General features: G+C 57.4%; 1 protein-coding gene across 1 annotated transcript in view; it reads right to left on the bottom strand.

The window, feature by feature from the left end:
* Positions 1 to 22485, bottom strand: part of HIP1 (huntingtin interacting protein 1) — a 44812-nt gene that overhangs the window by 5939 nt on the left and 16388 nt on the right. Inside the window, exons 3-26 of the mRNA XM_038758883.1 lie at positions 20592 to 20734; positions 19986 to 20042; positions 18651 to 18731; positions 18297 to 18373; positions 17754 to 17815; positions 16435 to 16575; positions 13812 to 13869; positions 12325 to 12400; positions 12049 to 12192; positions 11664 to 11758; positions 11273 to 11345; positions 10447 to 10630; positions 10121 to 10209; positions 8867 to 8983; positions 7629 to 7730; positions 4784 to 4978; positions 4355 to 4502; positions 3845 to 3931; positions 2983 to 3090; positions 2705 to 2841; positions 2178 to 2288; positions 1796 to 1854; positions 820 to 913; positions 56 to 156 (exon numbers count right to left, since the gene is read on the bottom strand). Of these exons, the coding sequence (XP_038614811.1) occupies positions 56 to 156; positions 820 to 913; positions 1796 to 1854; positions 2178 to 2288; positions 2705 to 2841; positions 2983 to 3090; positions 3845 to 3931; positions 4355 to 4502; positions 4784 to 4978; positions 7629 to 7730; positions 8867 to 8983; positions 10121 to 10209; positions 10447 to 10630; positions 11273 to 11345; positions 11664 to 11758; positions 12049 to 12192; positions 12325 to 12400; positions 13812 to 13869; positions 16435 to 16575; positions 17754 to 17815; positions 18297 to 18373; positions 18651 to 18731; positions 19986 to 20042; positions 20592 to 20734 (2539 nt within the window). The remainder of the gene's footprint in view (positions 1 to 55; positions 157 to 819; positions 914 to 1795; positions 1855 to 2177; positions 2289 to 2704; positions 2842 to 2982; positions 3091 to 3844; positions 3932 to 4354; positions 4503 to 4783; positions 4979 to 7628; positions 7731 to 8866; positions 8984 to 10120; positions 10210 to 10446; positions 10631 to 11272; positions 11346 to 11663; positions 11759 to 12048; positions 12193 to 12324; positions 12401 to 13811; positions 13870 to 16434; positions 16576 to 17753; positions 17816 to 18296; positions 18374 to 18650; positions 18732 to 19985; positions 20043 to 20591; positions 20735 to 22485) is intronic.

Here is a 22485-nt window from a genome sequence, read left to right as displayed (position 1 = left end):
AAGGGACCGTGATGGGCAGAGGGGGCCGGGGGTGGGGGTAGGGGGGGACACTTACACCATGACGGTGGCTCCCCAGCCCACGGCCTTGGAAGCCGAGATGAGGCCCTCGGTCCACCGAGAATTCTTGGCGTAGAACTCCTTGGGGGAGGCGGCACCCTGGGGGAGCGGACGGGAGCAGACGTGGTTACATCCTGGGCTGGGCAGGGGATGTGGGCTGGCAGTGGGAGGGGGAAGCTAACACGGGCCCCCGGCAACAGCCCCGGGCCTGGCTCTGGGCTGGACGGACTGTGAGCAGAGGGGATAATGAGGCTCCTGAAAGCCGACGGCAGCGGGGAGGCTCGGCAGCCGGGGCGGCCGACCGGGGGCGGGGTGGCCGGGGACCGGACTCGGCCTCGCTGGGACTGACCGAGTGCCTACTGTGGACAGGCGGTGGGAGACATTTGGGGAACATGTAGGCCCCGTTTCCAGGCCCAGGCTGTCCTCTCTACTGTGTGTCTCCGAAGTGCCTCTCCTCCCAACCTTGGTCAAGTAACAAGAGTAACAGTGACGGCCCTCGGGCCCGGATGGGCCTCCGGCTCTCTTCCCAGGGTCCCCTTTCACCCTTCCTGGCTCCCCTTGCGGATATCAGTCCAGGACTGGACTGACTGGACCGGTTGGAGGGGCAGGACTGGGGACCCCACGCTACTGATGAGGACATCTGTGCCTTCGGGTTCAGCCTGGGCTCCGTCACAGCTCCAGGCCTTCGACTGCTAGAGGCAGGGGAGGCCGCAGCCTGGCTGTGGCGTGGCCTGGTCGCCCGGCCCTCTGGCCCCCGCTCACCCTGCCGCTCTCCACAATCTCCCTCTGCAGGTCCTTGGAGGCCACCACGAGGATCTGAATGGCTTGCATCAGGCCGGTGCAGGAGCCGAGAATCCTGGAAAGGAGGCCCTCCGTTAGGGACCTAGGCTCCAATGCCTGATGGGATTGGCAGGGTGGGGGCGGTGGGACCCCCCACCCCCGACCAAAGCCAACCCAGGGGCACCTGGTGGGGATGGGGGTGGGCAGGGAACTCAGAAGGGTCAGGATCCCCTGGCAGAGTCAATGTCCAACCCATCCCCCCGCTGGTGGCACCCTGGATTCCCCCCCGTAAGCTCCTCTAGACTGTAAACTCGCTGTGGGGAGGGAACGTGTCTACCTGCGTAGTCTAGTGGAAAGAACCCGGGCCTGCGAGTCAGAGGACGTGGGTTCTAATCCTGAAACTGTCACAAGTCTGCTGTAAGACCTTGGGCAAGTCACTTCACTTCTCTAGGCCTCAGTTACCTCATTTGTAAAATGGGCATCAAGGCTGAGAGCCCCATGTGGGATAGGGACTGTGTCCAACCTGATTACCTTGTATCTACCCCAGCATTTAGAACAGTGCTTGGCACATAGTAAGTGCTTAACAAATACCACAATTATTATTATTATTACCAACTCTGTTACATTGTGCTCTCCCAAATGCTTAGTACGATGCTCTTAGTACCAATGACTGATTGGTTGATTGGAAGAGGGAGAAGATTTGGGCCTACTCAGGGAGAGGGGACTCTCCGTTTCCAGGATGGGTGGGACACCCTGGGGGTCCTGACCCCCGCTTTCCCACCGAGGGACAGCGGGCTCGATGGCGGCTGTGGCCGCCGGGCCTCAGATCCACCCACTTCCTTTTCAACCCTACGCTCCATGCTGGGGTAGTGCTTCCTTTGTCTCTCTCCTCTCCATTCCCGCCACCCCACACGGGACGTTAACAAGCAAGCGGGATCTTCCGGCCCTCCTCACTGACCTCTCGTTCACCTCCAGTTTGACCCCGGTGTCTCCGGCGCGTGACTTGCTGAGCATCTCCTGGAGAAAGAGAAAAGCTCCCCCGCGGGGAGGGCTGGGCTTGAGGAGGGGGCCGGTCGCCTCTGACCCATCCCCTGACCCGCCCTCCACACTTCAATCCTCAGGAGGGGATGGACCCTGCCAGGTGACCCACGGGGTGGGTGGAGAGGGTCCAGTCGTGAGACCGGGTCTCCTGCTGGTGCCCGACTGGGCCACTTCTTCCGGGAACACCACCACGCTGTGTGATCTTCTGGGATCTTACTTGTCTTCTCTGAGCATCGCTTTCCTGCCCCTCTGAAACGGAGCGCCCGGAGAGCCAGGAAAATGAACTCGGTGGCCCTCACCTCGATCCTCGTGGTGGCGGCTTCTATGGCAGCCGAGGTGGCGGCTAGTTCTTTGTCCACCAGGTCCCCCAGCTCCTCCTGCTCGATGTCCAGGCCCCGGGGTCTGAGCTCCTAGCCAAGGACAGAGGGGCAGTGGTCCCACCTGCCCATCCCTGCCCCACGGCTCCTTTCCCGGGGGCTCCTGTTTGCCGGGACCCTCCTGCCTCCCCGCCCTGGGGCCTGGCTCCAGTTCAGGAACCACCGTCTCAGTTTCCCCTGGGCCCCAGCTAGTCCTTGCTCTCAGCCTGGGTGGAGATGGCGGGAGGGACAGACGGAAAGAGGCTGAGGGCCGCCAGCCACCCAGGGCCGGCCCAGACCCCAGCCAATGGAAACCAGGGCTTGGGTGGGAATGGGACTGGCCTCGTCCAGCCGTGCGACCTGTTGATAGCGAGCGGGCTCCACGTCCCCCAGGGCTGCCCTCCGTGCCAGCCGGGCTTCTGGGGCTGCCGAGACCCCCACCGGGGCCAGGGCCCCGCGTCCCCACGCACCTCGCCGATGGCGGTGATCTTGCTCACGCAGTTCCTCACAGCCGTGCAGTCGGCGCTTCCGATGGAGGCGGCGTCCTTCAGGGAAGCCAGGTAGAGGAGGGCTTCCCCCCCACACTGCTTACACAGCTCGGCCAGCGCTGGGGATGTAGGCGGGACCGTTGCCCTCAAGGCGGGGGGTCCCCGCCACTCCCCATCCTCGCTCCCCTAACCGCTACGCCGCCCTCCCACCCGAGAGCCGGGCCAGGGGCCCCGGTGATCCCGAGGGCGGCAGTGCTTACTGTCGGCGGGCTCCATGGGGGCTGTGTGGCAGGTGGCGCTTCCCTGCAGGATGGTGTCGCCAATCAGGTGGGCAAAGAGGGCCACGGAGCGCACCAGCCCGCTCACCTCTGCGGGGAGTTTGCAAGAGAAGGCTGTGATGCCAGGACAGCACATTTTGGATCCGTATTTCCCATGCCCAGTGGGCACTGGCTTGGCACATGCTCCCTCCCTCTCTCATCAACAACATTTCCTTCACACAACTGCACACATACACACACGCACGCAAACCTGCCCTCATCACCTCCTGGAGTACAAACACAAACACACACAGACACACACATTCATGCAAACCACCCCCTCAGCGCTTCCTGTAGTATATACACACAACCCGCGCACACACACACACACACTCATCCCCAGAAGACACACTGATACGTATTCACACACACTCGCACACACTCCCTCCCTAGAATGCTCGTGCTCACAGTGTGCTGCGGGTGCGCGCACACCCCCGCACCCCCTCACACTCTTTCTACCATTTGCTTATGTCCAAATCCTTATACTCGGTTACTTCCCTTATTTGAAATTGATTTTAATGTCTTCGTCCCCACCGTGCACCGGACGGTAAGCTCCTTGAAAGCAGGGCTCGACTCATTTTATTGTGCTCTAAAAAGCGCTTGTTACAGTGCTTGGCAGAGAAAGCGCTCAATAAATACCACTGATTGATAGAACATTCATGGACACACACAGACACACACACACAACCCCCCACCTCTGGCCACCCACCCCAGCCTAAGAGCCAAGCCGGCCCCCTCCCAGGCCTCAGTCAATCGTAGACGGAGGCTCCCCCCCTCCCCGTCCCCCACGGCCACCCAGGCTCACCCTCTGGGCGGGCCACATATCGGTCACAGGCCTCCTGAAGCCGCTCTATGCAGCCGGCAGCGGCCAGCGTCCTGGACAGGAGATAATCTGTGCCCGGGCCGTGGAGGTGGGTGGGGAGCAGAGACAGAACCGAGGTTGGGGTCAGGCGTCGGGGGTCAGGGCCCTGCCTCCCTGGGGTCACCTCCTGTTCCGCTCGTCCAGGGCCCGGGACAGCAGGGTTCAGGGGTGGGGCATCCCTGTGAGCCCACTGTTGGGTAGGGACTGTCTCTATACGTTGCCAACTTGTACTTCCCAAGCGCTTAGTACAGTGCTCTGCACACAGTAAGCGCTCAATAAATACGATTGATTGATCCCTGTGAGCAACCAAGGCCCCGAATGGACTCAGACCCGTTTCTGCCCAGCTATGGTGTCTCTCTACTGCCGACCAAGGGCACCAATCGGGGGCGGGCGGGACCCGGGGTAGCCACGACCGCGGCGGCCGGTCCGGTCCGAGGCCCCGCGGGCACGCACCTGCTGAGCCGCTGCAGCTGATGTGGGCCGGCTCCTCGAGCCGGTTCAGCGCGTCCTGCACCACGGCCTCCGCCTCCTCCACGGCGGCCCGCAGCAGGGCCCCTCGCTCCTCCTCCAGCCGCCGCAGCAGGGCCTGCTCGCTGCCCTCCTGCCGGCGGGCCGGACGGGTGAGCCCCATCCTGCCCGCCCTCCGGGGGACCCCTTGGGGCCGGGGGGGCGGGGGAAAGGGGTGTGTGGCCAGGCCCGACCGACCCCAGAATGCTGTGGTCGGCTGGACCAGGCGGGTGCACGCTGGGACCCGGGCTGCAGTGGCCCCAGGGGCTCACCTCTGGGGCCTACCTATCCCCTGGCAGCCAGCCCTCGCAGACAGAGAGGCTCCCAGATGCCCAGGCTCCACGTTGCCCGGCACGCCCTCCCCACGGCACGTACCTTCTCTCCAAGTTGGGCGCGCAGCTCCTCCAGGGTGGACCTGGTGCTCTCCTGCTCCCGGCTCTGGGTGACCCGCAGCTGCTGGAGCTCGGCCCGCAGGGCTGCCGTCTCCTCCTCTCGGCGCCCGGCCGCCTCCACCAGGCTGGCCCTCTCCGCCTCCAGGCCCGCCAGCTGGGCCCCCCGCTCCGCTTCGGACTGCACGTGGGGAACGGCAAAGGGCCGCGGGTGCTGAGCCGCCCCTCTGCCGGGCCCCGGGACCGCCCGGGATCGGACGGCAGGGGTGTACCACTTCCTGGCCAGCCAGGAGGGCCTTGTTTGGACGCTTACCGTGAGCCAAGCCCTGGGCTAAACACTGGGACTGACACAAAATAATCGGATCAGGCATGAGTCCCTGACCCACTCGAAGCTCACGGTCTAAGAGGAGGGAGAACAGGTGTTTCTGTTCTATGGTGGCCCAGTAGGAAGAGCCCGGGCCTGAGGATCAGGAGACATGGGTTCTAATCTCAGCTCGGCCAGTTGGCTGCCAAGTGACCCTGGGCTAGTCACTTGACTTCTCTGGGCCGGTTTTCCCACCTGTAAAATGGGGATTCGATATCACCCCCCCACTTAAAATGTGAACCCCATGTGGGACAGGGACTGTGTCCAATCTAATTAACTTGTACTTACCCCAGTCCTTAGAACAGTGTTTGACGCCTAGTAAGCGCTTAATAAATACCACAATAAATAAATAAAATAAAAATAAGGAAACTGAAGCCCATAGAAGTTAAGTGACTTGTCCAGAGTCACAGAGCATGAAGGTGGCAGATCAGGATTAGAACCGAGGACTCCCATCTTCTCTCCCTGAGCTCTTCTCACTAGCAGCAGCATGGTCTAGTGGATACAGCATGGGCTTGGACGTCCAAAGGTCATGTTTTCTAATCCCCGCTCTGCCTCCTGTCTGCTGTGTGACCTGGGGCAACTCACTTTACATCTCTGTGCCTCAGTTACCTCATCTGTAAAATGGGGACTGAGACTGTGAGCCCCAAGTGGGACAGGGAAAGTGTCCAATCCGACTTGCTTGTATCTATCCTAGTGCTTAGTACAGTGTCTGGCACATAACAAGCGCTTAACAAATACCATAATAATAATAATAATTATTATTATTACTAGGCCCTCTGGCACCTGATTCCCCACCCACTTCTCAGGTGCAGCTCGGCATTTCCCCAAGCCCTCTGCTTTTGTTCTTTTCTCTACAGACAGTGCCTAGGGATCCTCTCTTTTCTACGCCGGTCCTCTCTTTTCTATGCCTCAGTTTCCCCATCCAGAGAGCATGGAACTGCCAATGCCTAGCCACATTCCTGCAACTGTTTCCCCCACTATGGTCCCACCCTGTCCGATGTGTGTTATAGCGGAAATGATGGAAAGATACCTCCCCCGCACCGGGAAGGGCTGTGTCTTCTCATTTTCCGGCACAGGATCTCGAGTGCCCAGCACAGTGCTTGCATCTGGTTGGCGCTCAGTAAAAGCCCCAGGTGATGTTGGCGGCATAATGCCACGGGATTTGAAGGTGGCCACAACCTTGACCCCGGTTTCCAGGAGGCACCTGGTCTTATTCTGACTTCATTTCATAAATGAGCTTGGGGCAGTTATGGCACTCTAGTCCGCCCCAGCACTTTCTCATCAGTTTTTGTTTGTTTGCTTGCTTTGGGTTTTTTTAATGGTATTTGTTAGGCACTTACTGTGCCATGCACTGTATGAAATGCTGGGGTGGATACAAGTTAATAATAATAATAATAATAATGAATACTTATGGTATTTGTGAAGCGCTTACTATGTGTCAGGCACTGTTCTAAGTCATGGGGTAGACACAAGTTAATGATAATAATAATAATGAATACTTATGGTATTTGTGAAGCGCTTACTATGTGTCAGGCACTGTTCTAAGTCATGGGGTAGACACAAGTTAATGATAATAATAATAATGAATACTTATGGTATTTGTTAAGCGCTTACTATGTGTCAGGCACTGTTCTAAGTCATGGGGTAGACACAAGTTAATGATAATAATAATAATGAATACTTATGGTATTTGTTAAGCGCTTACTATGTGTCAGGCACTGTTCTAAATCATGGGGTAGACACAAGTTAATGATAATAATAATAATGAATACTTATGGTATTTGTGAAGCGCTTACTATGTGTCAGGCACTGTTCCAAGTCATGGGGTAGACACAAGTTAATGACAATAATAATAATAATAATGATGAATAATACTTTTAATACTAATAATACTATTAATTATTATTAATAATAACAATAATGAATACTTATGGTATTTGTTAAGTGCTTACTATGTGTTCTAAGCCATGGGGTAGACACAAGATAGTAGAATTGGACACAGTCTCTGTCCTCCATAGGGCTCACAGTCTTAATTCCCATTTTACAGACAGGGGAACTGAGGTCCAGAGAAGTGAGGTGACGTGCCCAAGGCCACACAAGTGGCAGAGCAGGGATTAGAACCCTTGACCTTCTGAGTCCCGGGCCCCTGCTCTATCCACCACGCCATGTCACTTCCCAGGTCGGACACTATCCCTGTCGAACATGGGGCTCCCAGTCTTAATCCCCATTTTACAGATGAGGTAACTGAGGCGCAGAGACGTTAAGTGACTTGCCCGAGGTCAGCAGACAAGTGGTGGAGCCAGGATTAGCACCCGGGTCCTGGTGACTCAAAGGCCCGTGCTCCATCCACTACGCTACTCATCTGTTACCTCAAGATCCCAGAAGGATGGGAGGGGCAGAGATGGTCCCGTTTTCCGGAGGAGGAAATGAGGGGAGGAAGCTGGGGGGTGGAGGGAGAGGGTCTTACCTGGGCAGAGGTCTCCAGCGTGCCCTTTACGGTCTGGAGCTCCTGTTTGCTGGCTGCCAGTTCTCGCTTTAAAGTCTCCAGAACCTCGGTCTGTTCTTGAGTCTAGAATCAATCAATCAATCGTATTTATTGAGCGCTTACTGTGTGCCGAGCACTGTACTAAGCGCCTGGTGAAAGCACCTTCTAGAAGGTGAAAGCAGAAGGATCTCTGAGCTGGTCATGGCTCTCCCTAAGAAGTTGTACTACTGACCCGTCAAGCAGAGCAGTACTGTGCTCTGAGCCTCGGGGAGGTACAACTCAAGAACTCTAGACTGTAAGCTCGTTGTGGACAGGGAATGTGTCTGTTTACTGTTGTAGTACACTCTCCCAAGCGCTTAGTACAGTGCTCTGCACACAGTGTGCACTCAATAAATGAAAGAACAAGATACGTTCCCTGCCCCCGAGGAGCTTACACTCTGTCGGGGAGGCATCATCATCATCATCATCATCAATCGTATTTATTGAGCGCTTACTGTGTGCAGAGCACTGTACTAAGCGCTTGGGAAGTCCAAGTTGGCAACATATAGAGACAGTCCCTACCCAACAGTGGGCTCACAGTCTAAAAGGGGGAGACAGAGAACAAAACCAAACATACTAACAAAATAAAATAAATAGAATAGATATGTACAAGTAAAATAGAGTAATAAATATGTACAAACATATACATATATACAGGTGCAGTGGGGAAGGGAAGGAGGTAAGATGGGGGGGATGGAGAGGGGAACGAGGGGGAGAGGAAGGAAGGGGGCAGACATATAGGGAGTATTTATAACCGGAATAAATCAGAATAAAAAACTGACTGTACAATGGAATAACATTATTATGATTATTATCATATTTGTAAAGTGCTTACCATGTGCCAAGCACTGGACTAGGTACAAGATAATCAGGCCCCTGCTTCGCCTGGGGCTCACAGACTAAGGGAGACCAGGAATTGAATCCCCATTTCACAGATGAGGTAACCGAGGCCCAGGGAGGCAAACTGACTGGCCCTATGTCACCCAGCAGGCAAGTGGTGGGGCCAGGATTAGAATCCGGTTCCCGGGACTCCGAGGCCCCGGCTCTTTCCGCTAGGCCACACTGCTCCTCCGAACATACACGCGTACGTACAGCGGGGCTGAGGAGGGGTCGCGGCCGCTCTTTCTGAGGGTCCAGTGGTGAAGCGGAAACGCTTTCCCGTGTCCTTCTGTCCAACTCACCTTCCTCTGGGCTTGCTCACTCACACGCTGGAAGGAGTGCTCCAGTTCTTTCTTCTCCCGCTCGACGTCCCCCTGGGCTTGTCTGGCCGCCGTCACCTGCTTGGTTACCTCGGCGTTCTGTGAGGGGGAGGGAGGGAAGGGGCGAGTCACCATCCAGCGGGTTCAGCCCCCGGGAGGCTCATGCAGGGAGTCCCAGGCCTCCTGGGACCCGGGAGACAAAGGGAACCGAGAACAGGGGGTCTCGGCCTCCCCCGCGGCCAGCAGAGACTGTGAGCGGATCGAGGGCAGGGGTCGTGTCTTCTCGTTCTACCGTACTCTCCCAAGCGCTTAGCACAGTGCTCTGCACACAGCCGGCACTCATCATCATCATCATCAATCGTATTTATTGAGCGCTTACTATGTGCAGAGCACTGTACTAAGCGCTTGGGAAGTACAAATTGGCAACATATAGAGACAGCCCCTACCCAACAGTGGGCTCACAGTCTAAAAGGGGGAGACAGAGAACAAAACCAAACATATTAACAAAATAAAATAAATAGAATAGATATGTACAAGTAAAATAAATAAATAGAGTAATAAATATGTACAAACATATATACATATATACAGGTGCTGTGGGGAAGGGAAGGAGGTAAGATGGGGGGGATGGAGAGGGGGATGAGGGGGAGAGGAAGGAAGGGGCTCAGTCTGGGAAGGCCTCCCGGAGGAGGTGAGCTCTCGGTAGGGCCTTGAAGGGAGGAAGAGAGCTAGCTTGGCAGATGGGCAGAGGGATTGGGGGCATTCCAGGCCCAGGGGATGACGTGGGCCGGGCGTCGATGGCGGGACAGGCGAGAACGAGGTACGGGGAGGAGATTAGCGGCGGAGGAGCAGAGGGTGCGGGCTGGGCTGGAGAAGGAGAGAAGGGAGGTGAGGTAGGAAGGGGTGAGGTGATGGACAGCCTTGAAGTCCAGGGTGAGGAGTTTCTGCCTGATGCGCAGATTACACTACGATGGACTGATGGGCTGCAGAGGCCCCGCGGCCGGGCAGGGGACTCAAGTGGTGTCGCCGGGGTCCGAGCCAGAGAGGGGATCCAGGAGTTCTGGTTCTAGGCCTCTGACCGGACCAGGCGGCTTCTTGCCAATGGCACGATGGACTCCGGGCGGGCTCCCCAGAAGCAGCGGGCCTTAGGCAGCCCCTGGGGGACTTCAGAAGTCTCCGGGGGGCCGGGGTCAGGGACCAGTGGTCGGCTCAGGGAGGCGCCGGGGGGACTCCCACCTTGCGGAGCAAGTCGGCGTGGTTCTGGACTAGCTCGCTATACTTCTCTTTCAGCTTCGTGTAGCGCTGCTCGTTGGCCTGGGCTTTCCCTGAAGGGGACGGTGGGGGACAGGGGTCAAGGACAGGCGAGGGAGGCCCCCCAGCCATTTGAGGACCATCCCCCCCAGCCCCGCCGCCAACCTCCCCACCCTCCACTCAGGACCACGAATCCTTTGGAGCTGAAAGGGCCAGGAGTCTCCTCAGCGTCTCCTGCCGCCTCAGCTCCGGGGCTCAGCGCTCCTCCTCCCCACCCCCTCGCGCTCCCCGGCACCCGCTCGGCCTCTCACTCTCGATCTCCGTCAGGCTCCGCTGGGCCTTCTCCGTGTCTTCCCGCCTCTTCTTCAGCTCGTCCAACTCGGCCCGCAGGAACTCGCTCTCGTCGGCCGCCTGCTGCCTCAGGTGCTGCTGCTCGGCCAGTTCGGCCTCCAGCTCGCTGATCCGCCCCTTCAGCTGCACCGTGAGGCAGTGGCTCTGGGGGCCCGGAAGAGGGGGATTTAGGGCTGGGGGGGTGGCGGTGGAGGGGTGCCGGGGACTCCCCCAGGCCCCAGAACCGGGCCCGCAACTCCTCCACCCTGGGTCCCTTCAGGGAGCCAGGATTGATGAGAGTCCCGGCTACTCGCCCAGGGAGACATCCTTCCTGCCCTTCCAGCCAACAGGCAGGGGGAGAGACCTGGCCTTCCAGCCACTGGGCGGGAGGCCGGTTCCGCACGTCCTTTACGGCCTGACCCTGCATGGTGCGGTGACTCTGATGGGCTGGAGTCCCCACTGGTATCCCACTCAAAGCCTCAGAGATGGCCCTGCTCAGCACCCAGATAACAATCATCGTGACTGTGGTACTTACTAAGCGCTTCCCACTCACCAAAGCACTGCGCTAAACCCCGGGGTAGATAAAGATGATCAGATCAGATATAATCCCTGTCCCGCCCAGGGCTCCCGCTCTAAGGGGTGGGGAGAGCAGGAACCTTAGCTCCATTTTACAGGGGAGTAAACTGAGGCTCAGAGAGGCTAAGGGTCTCCCCCTAGGACACCCAGCAGGTCAGTCGTAGATTAGCCCCGATGTCAGGGTCCCCTGAGGGCCGAGAGGGTGCCGGGAGTAACACGGCCAACGCCTACCTCCGCTTTACAGTTGTCCAGCTCTCCTTTCAGCGCACTGATCTCTCGGTACAGTTGTTCGATCAGGCGGTCCCTGGTCAGGAGAGGGAGAGGGTGGCTTGCCTTCCCTCGGCAGGCCCACCCTCGCCCTCAGTCTTCAGGGGGGGTGACATCTCCGGGACAACCTTCCTCATAGGAGACTCAACCCCTCTCCACCGGAGAGCTTCCATGAGGCAATTCCAAAACACAGCGAGCTCCCGAACCTATTGGCGTCCCATCTGAGGCTGTCATGAAGCCCCACGAAGACCTGGCCTGGGGCACCCTCAAGGGGCCGGTGGACCACCCCTCCCGCCTCCCGTGCCTGCTCCTTCGGCTCGGACTCCAGGGTGGGGGCTTCTTCCCCGCTGCCCACCTGTCGTCCTTGTTCATGCCGTTCTGGCTGTTGAAATTGAAGGGGTCATTGCTGAATGAGCTGCCAAAGATGTCATCGAACTTGTTGTCGAATGTCTGCGGGGCCCGAGGACCCAAGGACACATAGCTTCAGTCAGGGGCTGGGAGTGGGGAGGGATGGAGAGAAGGGGAAGATGGGCAGGGCCACGCCATCCCCACATCCTGCCTGGAATGGAAACCCCATTACTCCCCAGGGGTGAAGGTGGTCCCCAACTTCAGGCCAAACTGGGGACTCGGGCAAGAGGCCCCTTGGATCAGACAGTCCCACACGCTCATCCCTTGGGTAGCTCTTACTGGTGGGAAGGGGGAGCAGGGGGCCCAGGGAGGCTCCCAAAGGGGCCCCCGACCTGTTGGGACGTGGCATCCATCTCCACCAGGTCGTCCCTCTCAAGGACGGGCTCGCTGTCCGGGGACGAGGCCTCCGCCGGGATCACCACCACGGGGCTGATGTGCTCTGACAGGGCCGAGGCTCGGAGGAAGTTGGGGGGGTGCTGCGGGAGGCGCACGCACGCACGCATGGACCCTTGAACCCCTGGTTGGGTCCCCGGCACCCCCCCCGCATCACGCCGCTGACCCCCTGCCCAGGTTGGGGGAGCAGAGGAAAGCCAGGGTAGGTGGCTCACCTCTGGCAGCTGGGGGATCTGGATCAGCCGCTTGAAGTACTGCAGGTTGCTGGAGCGATAGAACAGATCTTTCAACCTATGGGAGAGAGGATGGTGTAAGGTGAGAAGCAGCAGGGGTGGGCAATCATGGCTTCTGCCCCAGGGCCAATGCTTGAGGGAGCCCCTTATTTCCCACTGAGAAGGATTCTGGATCTCTGCTGCCTTGCAGGACCATGGGGAGGGGAGGTGGGGAGCAGTCGTGGGCCCAAGTTAGAGCCCGGCCACAACCTCACACTTTGGCTTGTACCCCACGCCTCGCTGTCCGGGACGGAAGCTGTGGAGCACCAGCCTTGAGGGATGGGGAAGGGGGCCCCACCCTGGGGGAGTTGTCCAGAGCTTTGGGAAAGTCTGGGTGACCCCTGCACTGAGCGTGCCCCAGTGGGACACGGCATGTTCCCTTTGGCCTGAGTGTTCCGATTTGTTGCCGATTTGTACTTCCCAAGTGCTTAGTACAGTGCTCTGCACACAGTAAGCGCTCAATAAATACGAGTCAATGAATGAATGAATGAATGTTCCCTGGTGCTTCTGCGTGGTTCGCAGCCTCCAGCAATGACTCATGGAACTCTGGCCCGGACCACCCACGCTCCCTGCCCTCAACCAGACTGGCCCTGGGTATCAGGCAGCAGAACTGAGCCGCCCTCTCGCCTGCCCGGAAAGGACACCAAACAACTCCCTTGGAAGTGACAGCGGGGTCAAGGCTCCGGAACCCAGCTCAGCCCCGGCCTGGGGGAGCAGGGTCCCTGGCATCCTCACTGCCAGCCCTTCAGGGGAGTCATACCTAAAGTGTGGCGGCCCTCCGTTCCCTCCCGTGCTCTCGCCAAGGGCAAGGAGAGCCCAGAGCCCAGCCCAGTGCCCATGTCACTGTCATGTGGAGGAATGCCTCGTTCCAGATGCTCAAGTATTTGGCGTCGGGGAGGGGAAGGGGGGGCCCTCAGCCACCTGCTCCAAGTTCCCTGGACCTGAGCAGCCAGTGGTCTCCAATATCCCAGCCAACTCCACCGGCCTTGGAATCGTGGTGGGCTCGGGGAGCCTGGGTGGGGGAAGTAGCGAGTCCCACGTGGGACGGGGACTGTGGCCGACCTAATGATCTTGTATTTACCCCACAGCTTGGTATGGTGCTTGATGCTGAGGAAGTGCTTAACAAATACCACCATTATCATTATTATTACTATACAGTGTTTTGCACATAGTAAGCGCTTAACAAATACCATCATTATTATCATTATTATTATTGGAGGGGACAGCAAGTGCCGGGATGGCCCTTTGGCCCAGGAGACCAGTGGGAGAGAAGCAGGTGGAAAAGCCCATTTCTCAGAGCTGATCTTAAACCACTGGGGTGGGGGCGGGCGGGCTTTAGACAGAGGCCTGGAGCCAGTGCCCAGTGCCCAGCTGAACAGCGGGCAGAATGGCGGACGCTTTCAGAGGCCAGCACAGCCCACGCCACATACTTTTTGAACTGCTCCACGAAGCGGTCCCGGTGCCCCTGCAAGGTGTCGGCTGGGAGACCTGAAAGAGTTTCAAAAAGGTGTGACCGCGGCTTGATTTCTCCTAACAGGGGGCTCAAGACCAGTGGAGGAGGCTCTTGAGTGGGGACTTGCAACAACTGTGAGGTGGGGGCTCTTCCAACCTCTCTTTCTTCCCTACCTCCTTTGCAAACCTAGAGAGGTCTTCCTTGCCCCGTGTTCTTGTCATGACAGTTCACTGGCCCCCTCCTTGGGCTTGGCTCCTTCTCCTCAGCTTGGGTGCCCACAACTTTCCAGAAAAAAACCTCCCAGAAAAACGCCCTGGACATCATGATCCCCGAAAGGGAATGGATATGGTTGCTAATGGTCACTGGGCCAAAGAAGAAGAATCGTTCTCTTTTCCAAAGGGCTGTAGTCACATCTCCGATATTGGGCTGAGCTTGGCCAGTCACGGGGCAGGGCTAGGATGACCCCAGAACGTTCCCCAGGGAGGGACAGCGCATGCGTCTGAAGGGTAGGGGAGAGGAGGGACTGTCTGAGAAGCAGAAGTGCCTTTACTCCGTCTCCTGCAACATTCTCCTAGCTGACTGTCAGCATGGCTTCTGTGAGCTACTCCAACTCAGAACTGGCCGACACTGGCCCAGTCCAGCCTTAGCTTGCCCTGTTTTCTCCACGGCCTTGTTTCTCCTGTCCCCGACACTGCCTCAGAGAACCAGGTTGACCCTGCCCATTTCCCACAGTTCCCTCTCGCCTCAGACCCTGTGCTTAGTGCTGTGATCTGTGAGACTGAGCATGTGTGCTGGCCCGGGGACCCCGCTCTTCCAGAACCTGGCCGGAGGAGAATTCTGGGCAGCGGGGCGGGGCCCTGCTGCGGGTGGAAATCGGAGATGGATCCGGGCGGACGGAGACCTTCTCCATCCCCCTGGGGACCGTCTGAGTTGGCAGAGCTCAGAGGCAGATTGCAGCCGGGCGAAGAACAATCTCAGAGCAGAGTGGTTCTCCGGTAGCAGCCATCAATCACCCACGGGGCAAGCAGCTTTGGGGGCATTTCTCGATCCGGACGGTTTTACAACGAGCCTGGATGGGTGTTCTAGGGGAGCACAGAAGGCTGGGGTTTTGAAAATATTTGGTTGGGAGCGAATCCCTCACCATGATGAAGCTGCATTTGTTCCCACGGCTGAATATGAGACTGTGAGCTCAACTGCGAGACTGTGAGACTTTCTAGACTGTGAGCCCACTGTTGGGTAGGGACTGTCTCTATATGTTGCCAACTTGTTCTTCCCAAGCGCTTAGTACACTGCTCTGCACACAGTTAGTGCTCAATAAATACGATCAATTGATTGATATGACAGCGTGGCCTAGTGGAAACAGCCCGGGCCTAGGAGTCAGAGGGCCTGGGTCCGAATCTCAGCTCTGCCACTTGTCTGCTGTGTGACCTTGGCGAAGTCACTTGACTTCTCTGGGCCTCAGTTCCTTCATCTGTAAAACTGGGGGTTAAGACTGTGAGCCCTACACGGGACAAGGACTGTGTCCACCCTGATTATCTTGTATCTACCCCCGGCGTTTAGTGCGGGCACACAGTAAGCACTTAACAAGTACCACAGTTATTATATTATTATTACTGCAAACCCAACACTCCCTTTTCCCTCAGATATACAAACACCTCAGCGACTTCCCTCTAGGGCCTGATCTGAGTCCCATCTGGTGGCCTGTACTTCTTCCTACCCGCCGGCGAACAGTCCTGAGTTACAGTCACGGAGAAGCGGCGGGTCTAACAGGAACCACCAAGAGATGGTCTGTTAAGTTGGGCTTTGTGCTGGGAGTTTCTTCTCTCTGGGACCCACTTGGGAATTTCGGGGGAGAGAGGAAGAGCGAGGTTGAGGTTAGGCTGGGTGGGGGTGAGGCAGCGGGGAGAAGAGGAAGAGACGCTGACAGGAAGGGCGGGGTTGGTGGGCACATTGCTGTGATGACCCAGCATTGTTCTTTAGGCTGCAGGCAGGCCCTGCGGTGGGGATGGAGGAGGGAGGGGGGGAGACCCCGAGCTTCCTTCCCAGGGCGCTGCTTGTGCCCAGATGCTCGGGGAGCCGGGGGGAGCTGACATTTTGAGGAAGCGAGGGTCCCTGGGCTCTCAGCTGTCCAATGGCCAACCCTGCGGGCTGCCCTGGATGGACTGAGACAGAGGTCAGATCCGGGACAACCGATCTGGAGCCGATGGGTTTCTAGCCGGACCGATCGTCTTTGGAGGGACTTCGATTCTGGAGGGATTCTGCCGGCCTCTTTGGAATATTCCTCCGAGCTTGGGTGGCTGGATGGAGCCCCAGGGTGTGGGATGTCCCTAAGCCTGTCACGAAGGGATGAATTCCCTGTCGAGGTAGCTGGGCAATTCCTCCTACCCCAGATTCTCTCTCTCTCTTATTCTTCCTCTCGGAGGAAGAGTGATAGGGTGGGAGGAGGTTGAGTTGGGGGGACAGGGAAGTGGTGGACAAGGCGTCTGGCCCCCTGCCTAGAGAGGAGTGGGGGAAAAGGAGGAAGAGGAGGAGGAGGAAGAGGAGGAGGACAAGGAAGAGGAGGGGTTCCTGGGGCTGGGGAGGCACTCTGCAGGACTCACAGGAGTGGAGTTTGAAGAGGAGTTTGACGGTGTAGTCGTACAGGTGGCTGGAGTCCAGGATGGTCTGGATCAAGGGCGCCAGGCGGCACTGCCCGGCCGCCGTCACCGACACCGAGCGAGACATGTCCAAGGAGCCGAACACTAGAATGAGACGCAGAACTCGCCGTCTGCTGGGCCTGGGGCGGGGAGCTGGATCTCCATGGTCCCTTGCGGCCTGAATCGGGACCCCTTCCCGGTGGGCAACCTCAGGTTTGTCCTCTGTCCCTCCTCCTCTGCCAAGTCTGGCAGACTCCAACCCTCCCCATCTTCAAAGCCCTCCTGAAAACCCATCTCCTCCAGGAAGCCTTCCCTGGTTAACAGTCAACAAACAAAGGCGTGTCAACTACAGAAGCAGCATGGCCTAGTGGAAATAGCACCGGCCTGGCAGGGAGAGGACCTGGGGTTTAAATAATAATAATAATAATAATAACAATTGTCATATTTGTGAAGTGCTATGTGCCAGGCACTGTCCTAAGTGCTGGGGGAGATACAGGCAAATAAGGTTGGACACAGGTCCCGACCCATATGGGGCTCACAGACCAAGTGTTGGGGGAGAATAGGTATTGAATTCCCCTTGGGCAGATGAGGGAATCGAGGCACAGAGAAGTGAAGTGACTTGGCAAGTCACAGAGCAGACAAGTGGCGGAGCCGGGATTAGAACCCAGGTTCTTCTGACTTTCGGGCCCATGCTCTTTCCACTAGGCCACACTGCTACCCGGTTTCGGCCACCTGTCTGCTGTGTGACCTTGGGTAAGTCACTTCACTCCTCTGTGCCTCAGGTCCCTCATCTGCACAAGGGGAATTCAATACCTATGCTCCCCCAACACTTAGTCTGGAGCCCCATGTGGGACTTGATTACTTTCTATCTACCCCGGGGCTTAGTACCATGCTTAGCCCATAGTAAGGCCTTAACAAATACCACAATTATTATTACTATTACTCTTAATGATTAACTCAGCAGCTACCCTGAGCACTTAGGCATTTCTACCCAACCTCAGCACTTGGATGTATATGTGTCTTTAATTACTTATTCAGTTACTTCATCCTGAGATACTCGTGCTACTTCCTTTAGATCAAGGCTGGTCCTCTCGCTCCTGCTACCTGCCAAGAATTTATGTCTGCCTGTCTGCCCCATTAGAGTAAAACCTCCTTGAGGTCAAGGGGACTGTCTTTTGTTTCTAGTGCACTCTTCCAAGTCCTTCCTGCAGGGCTTTGTCCATCACAGGCGCTCAATAAATACCAGTGGTTTATTATGGTGGGGGTGGGAGGTGGGGGCTCACCAGTCTGGAACAGATTCAGCTCCCATTCCAAGTAGTCAAACATCTCCACCGTCAGCTGGAAACTAAGCCCGGGAGAACACAAGCCAGTCACCTCCAAAAACCTCGCCAATATTAAAGGGGGCCCGAGCTCTCCGAGTCACTGCCCAACCCTCACCCCACACTGCCTCCCACACCTTCCATGGAGCCCAGGCCAGTAGGCGAGCGTTCTTCCAATCTTCCAAACTCACAGCACCGGTGTGTTAATGGGATAGCGCTGTGCCTTCTGCCCTGCGATGGGCAGGAGCTTCTGGGAAAAGAAGCCGGCCCCAAGCTCTGTCTGGGGACCCTGGAATCGGTCGCTGCTTAGAAGCCCCCTGCCCCTAACCTGAAGGCTGCAGGCCTGGCTCTTGGGATCAGAACTACGGCCAAGCCAGGCCCTCGGGCCACTGGGTCCAGATGCAGCTGGAGGGAGGCCACAGAGATGGGGCTGTTCCCTGAGCCCCCACCCTCGAACCCCAGCCCTCGTGAGGGTGGATGGGCCCGACCGGGAAAAGGTTCACTTACAAGTTGTTGACATCGTTTTCTCCCGCCTCGTCCAGCTGCCGGTCACTCATCTGGAGGTTGCCAGGGAAGCGGGGATTCTGGGAGAGGGGGGCCCAGTGGAAGTGGGGGGGAACAGAGACGGGAGGAATCGTCAGTGATGACTTCCTGGAACTTCCACCTGAAGTGCCTCCAAACACTTCCCCACTTCGTGGCCCTTCGTGGCCTGGTCAGAGTCCAGGGCAGCCCCTCAGCTTGGCCTGCAGGGTAGGGCTCGGCCCCCGGCTGGAGACACCGAGGGAGCCCCCCAGCCTGACCCAGACGATGGACGGAGGGACAGAGGGAGGACAAGGAGGACGGGAGCTGGCTGCCACTCACTTTGGTGTGGAACTCCATCTTGGTTCTCAGCAGTTTGAGGTAGATACTGCACAGCTGCCCGTACCCCTCGCTCAGGTGGCCCTGGAGGAGGAAAGGGGAGAGAAAGCAGACGGACTCCGTCAACACCAAGGTTCGGGCCGGGGGAGGGGTGCCAGACCCACAGGTAGCTGGGGGCCGAGGACAGGGAATCCTCCAGGGCCGGGAGCCAGTTCCCCTCCCTCGCCCGGCCCGGACCATGGAGATTTAGAGCCTTCTCGGCTCCGGCTGGGTCCTGGGGGCGGGCAGTGAAAAGCATTCTGAAAATGGCCTCGAAAGAGTTAATGGCTCCCATGGAGTTTTGCTCCTATGCTAGTATTTCTTCCCCAGTGCTTAGTCCAGTGTGTTGTACATGGTTATCGCTTAACTGACTTTTAGCCTGTAAGGTCCGTGAGGGCAGGGATCGTGTCTATCAACTGTACTGAACTACCCCAGGCGTCCAGTACGGTGTTCTGCACAGAGTGCTTCGTAAATGCCATTGATTGATAGATAACAAACAGTACTGCATCTACTTGGACTATGGTTCCCTTTCTCCTCCTCTGGACTGCCCCTGAAGATAAGCCATCATTCCTCACCCTGGGCTTCAAGGCTGTCCATCCATCCCCTTGCCCCCTCCTACCTCACCTCCCTTCTCTCCTTCTCCAGCCCAGCCCTCACCCTCCGCTCCTCTGCCGCTAATCTCCTCACTGTGCCTCGTTCTTGCCTGTCCCGCCGTCGAGCCCCGGCCCACATCCTCCCCCTGGCCTGGAACACCCTCCCTCCGCACAAACGCCCTCCCTCCGCACACTGCCAAGCTAGCTCTCTTCCTCCCTTCAAAGCCCTACTGAGAGCTCACCTCCTCCAGGAGGCCTTCCCAGACTGAGCCCCTTCCTTCCTCACCCCCTCCTCCCCCTCCCCATCCCCCCAGCCTTACCTCCTTCCCCTCCCCACAGCACCTGTATATATGTTTGTACATATTTATTACTCAATTTATTTATTTTATTTGTACATATTTATTCTATTTATTTTATTTTGTTAATATGTTTTGTTTTGTTGTCTGTCTTCCCCTTCTAGACTGTGAGCCCGCTGTTGGGTAGGGACCGTCTCTATATGTTGCCAACTTGTACTTCCCAAGCGCTTAGTCCAGTGCTCTGCACATGGTAAGCGCTCAATAAATACGATTGAATGAATAAATGAATGAGAGGGCGGGCAGGGGAGGCACATGTCTGGAGGGTGTTGGAGTGGGGAAGGGGGCCCCAGTCAGAGACCCTGCACCTCTCACCCCAGGGGGCAGGGCCCGCGGACCTTCTCCAAACTCACCCACATCCGGCTCATGTCGCTCAACTCATTTTTGAACCTCACCGAATCTTTCAGGACCTAGGAAGGGAAAAGATGATGATGATGATGGCATTTGCTAAGTGCTTACTATGTGCAAAGCACAGTTCTAAGCGCTGGGGGGGAGGTTACAAGGTGATCAGGTTGTCCCATGTGGGGCTCACAGTCTTAATCCCCATTTTACAGATGAGGTAACTGAGGCTCAGAGAAGTTAAGTGACTTGCCCAAGGTCACACAGCAGACGTGGTGGAGCTGGGATTCGAACCCATGACCTCTGACTCCAAAGCCCGGGCTCTTTCCACTGAGCCAAGCTGCTTCTGAGAGGACTAGCAGGGTAAACACAAGGAGGAGGAGGAGGAGAAGGACAAGGACGAGGACCAGGAAGAGGAGGAGGAGGAGAAGGAAGAGATGAAGATGGGCCAAAGGAGCCGGGGTGGGGAGGAAGGGAGGTAAAGGAGGAGGAAGAGGAGGTGGGGAAAGTGAGGGAGGGGGCCAGAACTAGGACACAGCTTGGGGCAGGGGAAGACCTACGGCCAGAGCCTCCAGAAAGAGCAGGGGAAGGGGCCCTGCTCCCGGTCCCGGGGGACTCACATTGGGGTGGCCGTCCCGGAGCAGCTTGTGGAACACGTGGCAGAACTTCCAGCAGAGCACGGCATTGCTGGACAGGGGCAGGCGGTTCACCACGGACCAGAAGGTCTGCGCCCCCTTCTCGTGGTGGGTCCCCAGGATGCATGGTGAGGGAAGGAGTCACGGAAAATGCCAGCAGGGCCGGCCGGGGCCGCCTGGGGCCAGCTGCTTCCCAGCTGGATGAGGCAGAGCCTGCCGTCCCGCAGCAGCTAGCCAGCCGGCCTGTGAGGATGCCGGAGGGGAAGCCCCTGGCCCGTAGGGGTACTGGTGGGGAAGCCCCCGGCCTGGATGGGGTGCTGATGGGGAAACCCCTGGCCTGAGGGATAGGGGCTTTGGTCCAGGCTGCGCCTCATGGGGCTCCCTTTGTGGACCCCAGCCCCTCTGGGTTTCAGGCAGCCCCCTTTTCCCTTCCTCCTCTCCCCTACTCCACTGGGCACCACAGAGGCCCCGGGCTGGAAAGGGATGGGGCTCCTTTAAGGCCTCCGGCAGGCCTGTGGTTCCCCGGCTCCTTGGATCGGGTTTGCTCCCAGGGCTGAGGTGGGGAGCGGTCGGAGGCCGCGGCGGCAGCGGCACATTCTGTTCCTTTCCCTTCCGTTCCCTTGCCGGCGGTCGAGGCTGAGGCCCAGTGGGAGCAGTGACATCACGGGCGGGCAGGGGGGTGGGCGGGTGGGCGGGTGGTGCCACTCAGGACTCTCCTGTTCCAGCCGCCGCGGCCCCTGGCTCCTCTGGCACCAACCCACCCACACACAGCAGGGCTGCTGCCCACTCTCCTGCCCCGGACCACTGAGAGCAGCACCCAGCTCCTCGGGAAAACTCTCTCTCTGTCTCTCTCTCTGTCTCTCTGTGTGTGTCTCTCTCTCTCTCTCTCTCTCTCTCTCTCTCTCACACACATACACACACACACACACACACCCCGCCCCTCAGGAAAAATCTCATACACATATACACACACACACACACAAACACAAGCACAGCTTCTCAGGAAAACTCTCACAAACACACATCAAACACACACAGTTCCTTGGGGAAACTCACACACACAGAGCTCCTCAAACACACACACACACACACACACACACACACACACACACAAACAGCTCCTTGGGAAAACTTACACAACCACAACTGCTAAGAAAAACTCTCTTTCACATACACACACACAGTTCCTCAGAAAAATCCTTACACAAATATATCTTCAAGAAAACTCTCAGACACACACAGTTCCTCACAAAACTCTTACATAACTCCTGAGGAAAACTCACATACATACACACACACGCACACACACACACACACAGCTCTTCAGAAAACTGACACTTACATAGCTCCGCAGGAAAACTCTCTCTCTCTCTCTCTCTCTCTCTCTCTCTCTCTCTCTCTCTCTCGCACACACACAGCTCCTTCGAAAACACACATATACACACACATACAAAGATTCTTGGGAAAACTCTCAAACACACCCACACACACGTATACACATAGCTCCTTGGGAAAATTCACACACACACACACACACACCCAATTCAGGGTCTCACCTATAGATTCAGACCCACTCGCAAGTACAAACACAGAGCTCCACACAATCCCAGGCCCCCACTTGCAGGCACCCCTCCTCACACACAGACTCCGACAGATGCACAGACACACAAAGACTTGGACACAAACACAGACACGGACAGACTCGGAAAACAAACACAGACGCAGACAGACTCGGGAACACAAAAACAGACACACGCACGCAGATTCAGGCACACAAACACAGACGCCCAGAGACACAGTTTCAGGCACAGACCCGCAAATCAGTCTCCGACTCACGCACAGAGACACATGTGGACTCGGACACACGCAGACCTAGACG

This window comes from Tachyglossus aculeatus, chromosome 17, assembly GCF_015852505.1.
Source record: "Tachyglossus aculeatus isolate mTacAcu1 chromosome 17, mTacAcu1.pri, whole genome shotgun sequence".
NCBI classification, from domain to species: domain Eukaryota; kingdom Metazoa; phylum Chordata; class Mammalia; order Monotremata; family Tachyglossidae; genus Tachyglossus; species Tachyglossus aculeatus.
This window is presented reverse-complemented; position numbering and strand designations above follow the sequence as displayed.